Here is a 9,335-nt window from a genome sequence, read left to right on the forward strand (position 1 = left end):
TCTCGATTTACCGGTCGATCTACGTTCCTACCCTCACCTATGGTCACGAGGCGTGGGTCGGAATGAGTTTTCCTCCACAGGGTGTCCGGGCTCTCCCTTAGCGATAGGGTGAGAAGCTCGGTCATCTGGGAGGATCTCAGAGTAGAGCCGTTACTCCTTCACATCGGGAGGAGCCAGATGAGGTGGCTGGGGCATCTGATTCAGATGCCTCCGACGCCTCCCCGTTGAGGTGTTTCGGGCACGTCCCACCGGGAGGAGACCCCGGGGACGACCTAGGACACGCTGGAGAGACTACATCCTTCGGCTGGCCTGGGAACGCCTCGGGATTCCCTCAGAAGAGCTGGATGAAGTGGCTGGGGAGAGGGACGTCTGGGCGTCCCTGCTAAAGCAACTGCCCCCGCGACCCAACCTCGGATAAGCGGTAGAAAATGCATGGATGGATGGCTGGACTATAAAAGTCCAAGGGTGGGAAAATTATGAAGTTATTTTTAAAAAACTATTTATGACAATAGTGATGTTTTTATGATGAAAAAAGGGCTAAATGTTGTAATATTACAGGAAGTAATATTTTTACAATACATTTGTATTACATGTAAAAGTGTCCTATTTTATAAGAATAAAATTGAAATAACAAGAACATGTCATAACTTAAGAATAGTTGTAATATAATGTGAAAAGAAGTATTTTTCAAGAATAAAATTGCAAGCCCTAATTAAGCGCGAAAAAAAATAAAAAGTAAAACATTTTCAGAGAATAGTTTTAACATTGAAAAAGAAAATTTTACAAGAATAAAGTGATAACGCCCCTTCTTGAACTGTCACTTATTGTGGTGGAGGGGTTTGAATTTCCTTGAATTTCTGTCCATAAAAGTTATGAACAGAATCGGCGACAAAGGGCAGCCTTGGCGGAGTCCAACCCTCACTGGAAACGAGTCCGACTTACTGCCAGCAATGCGGACCAAACTCTGACACCGGTCAGACAGGGACCGAACAGCCCGTATTAGGGGGTTCAGTACCCCATACTCCCGAAGCACCCCCACAAGACCCCCCGAGGGACACGGTCGAACGCCTTCTCCAAGTCCACAAACCATGTAGACTGGTTGGGCGAACTCCCATGCACCCTCGAGGGCCCTGGCTAGTGTGTAGAGCTGTTCCACGGCCAGGACGAAAACCACACTGCTCCTCCTGAATCTGAGATTCAACTTCCCGACGGACCCTCCTCTCCAGCACCCCTGAATAGGCCTTACCAGAGAGGCTCAGGAGTGTGATCCCCCTGTAGTTGGAACACACCCTCCACCCCAGTCTGCCAATCCAGAGGCACTGTCCCCGATGTCCACGCGATGTTGCAGAGGCGTGTCAACCAGGACAGCCCTACAACATCCAGAGCCTTGAGGAACTCCGGGTGAATCTCATCCACCCCGGGGCCTTGCCACCAAGGAGCTTTTTAACCACCTTGGTGACCTCAACCCCAGAGATAGGAGAGCCCGCCTCAGAAAACCCAGACTCTGCTCCCTCATGGGAAGGCGTGTCGGTGGAATTGAGGAGGTTTTCGAAGTATTCTCCCCACCGACTCACAACGTCCCGAGTCGAGGTCAGCAGCGCCCCATCCCCACTATACACAGTGTTGATGGTGCACTGCTTCCCCCTCCTGAGACGCCGGATGGTGGACCAGAATTTCCTCGAAGCCGTCCGGAAGTCTTACTCCATGGCCTCACCGAACTCCTCCCATGCCCGAGTTTTTGCTTCAGCGACCACCAAAGCTGCATTCCGCTTGGCCAGCCGGTACCCATCAGCTGCCTCAGGAGTCCCACAGGCCAAAAGGGCCCGATAGGACTCCTTCTTCAGCTTGACGGCATCCCTCACCGTTGGTGTCCACCAACGAGTTCAGGGATTGCCGCCACGACAGGCACGACCACCTTACGGCCACAGCTCCGGTCAGCCGCCTCAGCAATGGAGGCGCGGAACATGGTCCACTCGGACTCGATGTCCCCCGCTTCCCCCGGAACATGAGCAAAGTTCTGTCTGAGGTGGGAGTTGAAACTCCATCTGACAGGGGATTCCGCCAGACGTTCCCAGCAGACCCTCACAATACGTTTGGGCCTGCCACGTCGGTCCGGCATCTTACCCCACCATCGTAGCCAACTCACCACCAGGTGGTGATCAGTTGACAGCTCCGCCCCGCTCTTCACCAGAGTGTCCAAGACATGGGGCCGCAAGTCCGACGACATGACCACAAAGTCGATCATCGAAGTCCGACCTAGGGTATCCTGGTGCCAAGTGCACTTGTGGACATCCTTATACTTGAACATGGTGTTCGTTATGGAAAATCCGTGATGAGCACAGAAGTCCAATAACAGAACTTCGCTCGGGTTCTGATCGGGGGGGCCGTTCCTGCCAATCACACCCTTCCAGGTCTCACTGACATTGCCCACGTGAGCATTGAAGTCCCCCAGCAGAACGATGGAGTCCCCAGCGGGAGCGCTCTCCAGCAACCCCCTCCAAGGACTCCAAAAAGGGTGGGTACTCTGAACTGCTGTTTGGTGCATATGCACAAACAACAGTCAGGACCCGTCCCCCCACCCGAAGGCGGAGGGAGGCTACCCTCTCGTCCACCGGGGTGAACCCCAACATGCAGGCGCCGAGCCAGGGGACAATAAGTATACCCACACCTGCTCGGCGCCTCTCACCGTGGGCAACTCCAGAGTAGAAGAGAGTCCAACCCCTCTCAAGAGAACTGGTACCAGAGCCCAAACTGTGTGTGGAGGCGAGCCCGACTATACTAGTCGGAACTTCTTGACCTTGCACACCAGCTCGGGCTTCTTCCCTGCCAGAGAGGTGACATTCCACGTCCCTAGAGCCAGTTTCTGTAGCCGGGGATCGGATCGCCAAGGTCCCCGCCTTCGGCCACCGCCCAGCTCGCACTGCACCAGACCCCTATGGCCCCTCCCACAAGTGGTGAGCCCATGGGAAGGGGGACCCACGTTACCCTTTTGGGCTGTGCCCGGCCGGGGCCCATGGGTGCAGGCCCAGCCACCAGGCGCTCGCCTTCGAGCCCCACCTACAGACCTGCCTCCATAGGGGGGCCCCGGTGACCCGCGTCCGGGCAAGGGAAACCTGAGTCAATTTTTTGTCGTCATCATAAGGGGTCTTTTAGTCGTGCTTTGTCTGGTCCTAGGACCTGTTTGCCATGGTTGACCCTGCCAGGGGCATAAAGCCCCAGACAACTTAGCTCCTAGGATCATTGGGACACACAAACCCCTCCACCACGATAAGGTGACGGCTCAAGTAGGGGGACTTTTAAAGTATTTTTGTAAAATTGTAAGTTCCGTCTTACTCGACAAGCATGTGTGCGTTGTGGCCCCACAGTGCCAGTTGTCCCACAGTGGGTAAGACCTCCATCCTCCGTGAGCACAAGTGTGGTTGCCCGGCTCAGCAGTGCTGCTAGAATGATCAATCAGCTGCAGAAATACACAAAAAAGTTCAACGTAAAGTTATATAATACACAATGAGGGCACTCAGCAGCTAAAAATATTAGGTACACTTTATAATCTTTTTCACCCATTCTGCGTTTACAAAGATAAAAATGCTCATTTTTAAGTGATCATTTAAAACATGCTGTTATTTGATGTGGTGTTGAACTTCACTGCATCATACTGAGAACTATTTCTAAAATTCTTCCCCTCTCATGTAGCTAAAGAACCCGTTGAAGGTCCAGAAGATGCTACCATGATACCTTGGATCCATCCTCCCGCTCCATGGCCTCCCATGACATGTCTACACAACAACAACAAAAAGTGTCATCCTCCACCAGGCAAGTCACACAGACTAACAGCATCAGCACGAACTGCTTGTACAAAGGAACGTCTCACCCTGTATAGGAATGCTGAGCGATGCATGTTCAGTGGATAAATTGACACTTGGAGGTTGCCATGGCTGCTGCGCGGTGTCAACTGGTGCACACACTCCGACACTCTGCTGCTTTTTTAAGCGCGGACTCAACATCCGGAGCCCTAGAAGGGGAGAACGGGCTGGATGTGACTGAAGGTTTGTCACATTTGCTACAACAATGGATAACATACAGTAATATAATTCAGGTGACCCCCGCATACTCACGGTTTGGCACCTCAGGATTCACTTATTTGAGGACTTTATTCTTATGAACAACAACTTTTTTTCTCATAATTGTTATGACAATATTCTACTACAATTACAAAATTTTCACGTAACATTACAGCTCATATCTCGTAGAATGAGCTCTTTTTCATGTAATTTAACACACATTTTACCGGGAAGGTGAATCTAATTTTTGTTAGCATAGGAACTCCTGAAAATAGAACTCTTTTTTTCTAATATTTTGTCTTTTTGTGCATTTTCATCTTGTGCATTTTTAATTTATTTTCCATTTAATTAAATTTTTTAGTTTTGTGGCTAATCTTTCTGAATAGTTGTCTAACAGTTGTGTATTTTTTTCTACTAGTGGTGTATTTTTTTAATTTGTTTTTATATTTTTGTGCAGTATTTTTGTCTTATTTCCAAACTTAAAAAAAAAATAAAAGATTCTAATATTTTGGTTATTTTCTAATGTTTGATATTTTCCCCTAATATTTTTGTTGTATGTTTTTGTATTTTTTAAGTTAGTCTTTTGGTATTGTTTTCTAATATTTGTGTATTTTTCACCTAATATTTTTGTCTAATATTTTGTCTTATTGACCACCATTGTAGTATTTCTTTCCCAACATTTGTATTATTTTCTAATATGCTTATAATTTTTTCACCTAATACTTCGTATTATTTTCTAGTATTTATGTATTTTCATGTAATAGTTGGTAGTATTATTGTCTTAATTTCTAATATTTAAAAAAATTGGTCTAATATTTTTAACATTTTGTCTCATATTTTTGTTGTAACATTTTGGTATTTTTCTATATTTGTTTGGTATTGTTTTGCAATATTTATATAAATTTTCATCTAAGATGTTGAACATTTTGTCAAGTAAATTTTGGCTTATTTTGTTATTTTCTATGAATCTTTTTTGGTCCTATTATTTTTTCATGTATCTTTTTCATGCGGGAAAATGTTATGGTTCGACAGGTGTGTGTAGGCATTTTTTTTATATGCATTGTATGTATTAGGTATGTTTGTTGCGGTCACCTCTGTTGCGTGGGTGCGCGGCGGGAAGCATCTTGTAGACTCTGTAGGCATTGCTGCCCCTCTTGTTGCTGCGCTCGTGCAGCTCACGTACGTCGGGGAGAGAGTTGAGGGCACAGCGGAAGTTGGCCTTCCACGTCTTTGGGTCTGCGTTATGTTGGCCTGGACGGTATCGACCTGAAGTAAAACGTATCCTGTTTGGTTTTGGTTTGGGCTCAATTTAAGTGATCCCAGAGTTGTGCAAAGTATGGCCCTTGGCGCCCCCTTCGTTCTTTAATCCAGCCCACTAAGCATTTACATTGTCAAACGTCCTGTTGAACTAATTTAGCTGTTTTCTTTCTCCATTTTTCTGTTCATTTAAAAAAAAAAAAATCATTTCTGCCATTAAATATTTGGTTAATTTATATTTTGTAAATAAGAAAATACATATATAAATAATAATAATAATAATAATAATAAACGTTTTACATACATGCAGGTGGGTAGAGTAGCCCAAAATGTTACTCAAGTAAGAGTACTGTTACTTTAGGATAATGTGACTCAAGTAAAAGTAAAAAGTGGTCTTGTAGTGTGAGTGAAAAAAAATCAACGACTCGAGTAGTGGTGCGTCACTTATGACTTCATTTATCAAAGCATGAAATTCAAATAAACAAAAATCTATGCAAATTCACACCGTTGTTTGAAAATGTTGCTTTCATCTGTGTGGGGCTGCAGAGACTCTGTGTGTGTGTGTGTGTGTGTGTCTGTGTGTGTGTGTTTATGGTAATGTGACAGCCTGACTCTGTTTGATTGGTGAAATGGGGTCAAACGTTACTAGTTGTGACATTAAATTGGTGAAACAGAGTCTTTGTCAAACCAAGACAAATTGCAGTAGTATACTGGTAGTATTATATATTAGTATTACTACAGTACACATAGTACTATGCAGAATGTAGCGGTCAAAGTAATAAAGAAAAAGAAGAGACCTAGCTCAGGTGTCCATTTTAAAAGTCAAATGTGGCCCTTGAGCACTTTAGTTTTCCCAACCCCGAGTTATCCACTCACCAGAGACTTCATTAGGTACGGCTTCACAATCAAAACTCACAATTGTCCTCTTACAGATACAGCCAGCATTCATTAGACTGTGCAGGTGTACCTAATGTTTTGTCTAGTGAGGCCATTCGAGTTCACGGTGCAATCTGATCGCCTTCATTTGACGGCGACCGAAGCTTGAGCTGCCTTTGGTGATGCAGCCTAAGGCACATGAGCAAAGCGTGACAGATCCTTTTCCTCCACACGCTGCTCACAACATTAGACAAATACAATAGTTATGTATGCTCGCAAAGGGAGGCAACATTTCCAAAAAGTACCCCCTCAAAAAAAGAACAAAAAATAGTTATAATCTTGTACTTTTATGAGAAAAGTAAGTATTTTAAGCGGATGTCAAGATTCCTACAGCTGGTGTCTGTGCTCTTAAACTTTATTCTTGTAAATTAGGACTTTTTCACATGTAATAATTGTCTTGTAAAATTGTAACTTTTTCATGATATACAACTTTAATATTGTATCATGACACCTTTAATAAAATACTATAGCTCCAAGATAGTCAAATTACTTAATCTCGTAATGTTTAGATTTTATTCTCAGAACATGATTACATGTGGCGGCACGGTGACCAACTGGTAAGCACATCTGCCTCACAGTTCTGAGGACCCGGGTTCAAATCACAGAGCACAGAGAAAACCCACGCAGGCACTGTCACTGGAATTTGTTTAAAATGTAATTCAATGTGGCAGCACGGTGGAAAACTGGTTAGCACGTCTGCCTCGTAGTTCTACCCTGCCTCTCACCCAGGGATAGCTGGGATCGGCTGCAGTGCGCCCGCGACCCTAGTGATGATAAGCGGCACGGAAATCAATGATTACCTGTTTCATAATATGACTTTAGTCTCATAATATGCCTTGTATTATTATGCATATTCTCACTTGGCCTTCCCCCCCTCATTTTATGACGATTGTTGATTTTATTCTTGCATAATTGGGACTTTTTCCATAATAATAAAACCAGTTTTTTCCCGTGTATACCAGGATGTTCTTCCTGTAAAACAAGTACAATTACCAAGAAAAATTATTGCTTTTGCTCATAGTATTACAATTATTTATATATTTTATAATAATTTATATATTTATTTCATGTAATATTACAACTTATCTCATGTAAATGTTCGACTTTAATGTAATGTCACCAAGCTTTTATTCTTGAAAATCTAGGACTTTTTTTCTCATAATATAATATAATTGCAGCTTTTTTCACGTAAAGACATTATTCCCGTAAAGATGACTTATTTGTCATTAGAATAATTTTTTGTTCTACTTGCATTTCAATTCATTTCAGTGGGTTCAAAGATGAAGGATTAAGTTTCAGGAAATAATAAGATTGATGAATTGCTTTATGCTTTTAGTCTCAAGGTTTTTGACTTCTACCTTTTCATTTAAGATGGATAATTGAACATGTGACATACCAGTGTGCATGGCCCAGCTCCTGAAGAGAGTGGCGTCTCGGTCGATACTCCAGCCGTGACGAGCTGCGTGTTTCCACGGGATCTGGAAAACTCTCTCTGACTGGAGGTATATAAACAAGGACAAAAACATCGTAATCATGTAACACTGCTATTATGGATCTATATGTGTAACATAATACCACTTTGTGTATATTGCTTCACATTTGTTGTTTTCGAAAATCATCATAAAAACTCAATTGTCTGTCTTAATTTGAATACATCCAGAAAATACAGTTAAAAAAAATAAATAAATAAAAAAATCTGAAAAAAACCCCAATCTATACTTCATACATCAATATTCATTGCGTCCTCTCCTTACAATTGAGGAATAATGTGATATGACTTTTTTTCATGTGATATTGCGACTTGTCTTCTCATAACATTGACTTTATTCAGATTAATTGATGAATTGTTTGGTAATATTATGGTATTATTCTTGTAATATTAGTCTCATAATATAAAATGTGTATGTGACACTACGACGTTTTCCTCATTACGATTTTCTTGGAAATGGAGGACTTTTTTTTACTTGTAATATGAAAACTTATTTCTCATAAAATTATGAATTTTTGATGTAGTGTAAAGATTTTATTCAAGTAAATCTAGAACTTCCCAGAAAACATGACTTTATTCTCATAATATGTAAAATGAGGTGTTTGTTTGTCATACATTTATGGCTATTCTTTTTTCATCAAACTTAGCTTAAAAGCGTAGTTGCCTAAGTCGTATTTTGTTTTCAAAAAACAAGTAAAAACTTTTTGTAAGTACATTGGAATTTTTTTATTGATTTGGTATCAGTTAGTCAAAAAAGACTGGAAAATATGTTTTTAGGCTGATGAAAAATGACAATATATGTTTATTTCTGGAAAATGACAGCCTTTTCTTGGAAAACGATGACTATATTGCTGTACAATTATGACTTCAACTTTCTTAATTGAACACGCCAACTTCCTCATAATGTTAAAATTATACTTACCTAATTCATGATAATAATGACTTCATTTTTTAAAAACTATATGACTTCATTCTTGTAAGGTTTTATTGCAAATTTATGACTTTTTTCATGACTTCAACTGTCAATATACATTAGTATTGCACTTTATTCCTGTAAAATTGTGACTTATTTCATTTTAATCTATTTTCCCCCTTGTATAATGCCCTATTATTTACTGATGTCCATTGACCAAATGACTTATGGAAAGGGTCATTAAATCAAGACGCTATAATTTTGCACAATACTGTATATTTGCTGATCAATTTATTAGGTACTGCACAATCAAATGAGATCTATTAAATAGGCTGTATTAAAAATCCATTCAGATATGCACTGATTTGTGTTATTTATGTGTCCATGCTATTTCTAATGTTAGATGAGAGGGTCAAAATATTAGAAACACATCTTAGTATGACGCAGTGCAATTAGTGTTCAATTACAACTAATCTTTAGTCTCTTTACGAAGGCTGAATTCTTCTATATTGGATCTCATTTCGATTGTGCAGGTGCACCTAATGCTTTGGCCCAGTTTGAGTATTGTGTATGACTTATGAATATGGTCTACCTTGTCGAGCCAGCAGACTCCCGGGTACTTCCCAGACTCGATCTGCTCCTCCAGCCACGTCCTCAGCCTCAGACGGCCTGCTGGTTGCAT

At 41.8% G+C, this 9,335-nt stretch overlaps 1 protein-coding gene across 1 annotated transcript; it reads right to left on the reverse strand.

Annotated features, from left to right (window-relative positions):
* Positions 1 to 4,722: 4,722 nt before the first annotated feature.
* LOC133466183 (interferon regulatory factor 2-like) lies at positions 4,723 to 9,335 on the reverse strand. The gene is made up of 3 exons (XM_061749647.1): positions 9,246 to 9,335; positions 7,648 to 7,747; positions 4,723 to 5,324 (listed from the first exon to the last, which is right to left on the reverse strand). The coding sequence occupies exons 1-3, from the start codon at positions 9,333 to 9,335 to the stop codon at positions 5,128 to 5,130; spliced, it is 387 nt and encodes a 128-aa protein (XP_061605631.1). The 3' UTR covers positions 4,723 to 5,127.

Source organism: Phyllopteryx taeniolatus, chromosome 2, assembly GCF_024500385.1.
Source record: "Phyllopteryx taeniolatus isolate TA_2022b chromosome 2, UOR_Ptae_1.2, whole genome shotgun sequence".
In the NCBI taxonomy this organism is placed as follows: Eukaryota; Metazoa; Chordata; class Actinopteri; order Syngnathiformes; family Syngnathidae; genus Phyllopteryx; species Phyllopteryx taeniolatus.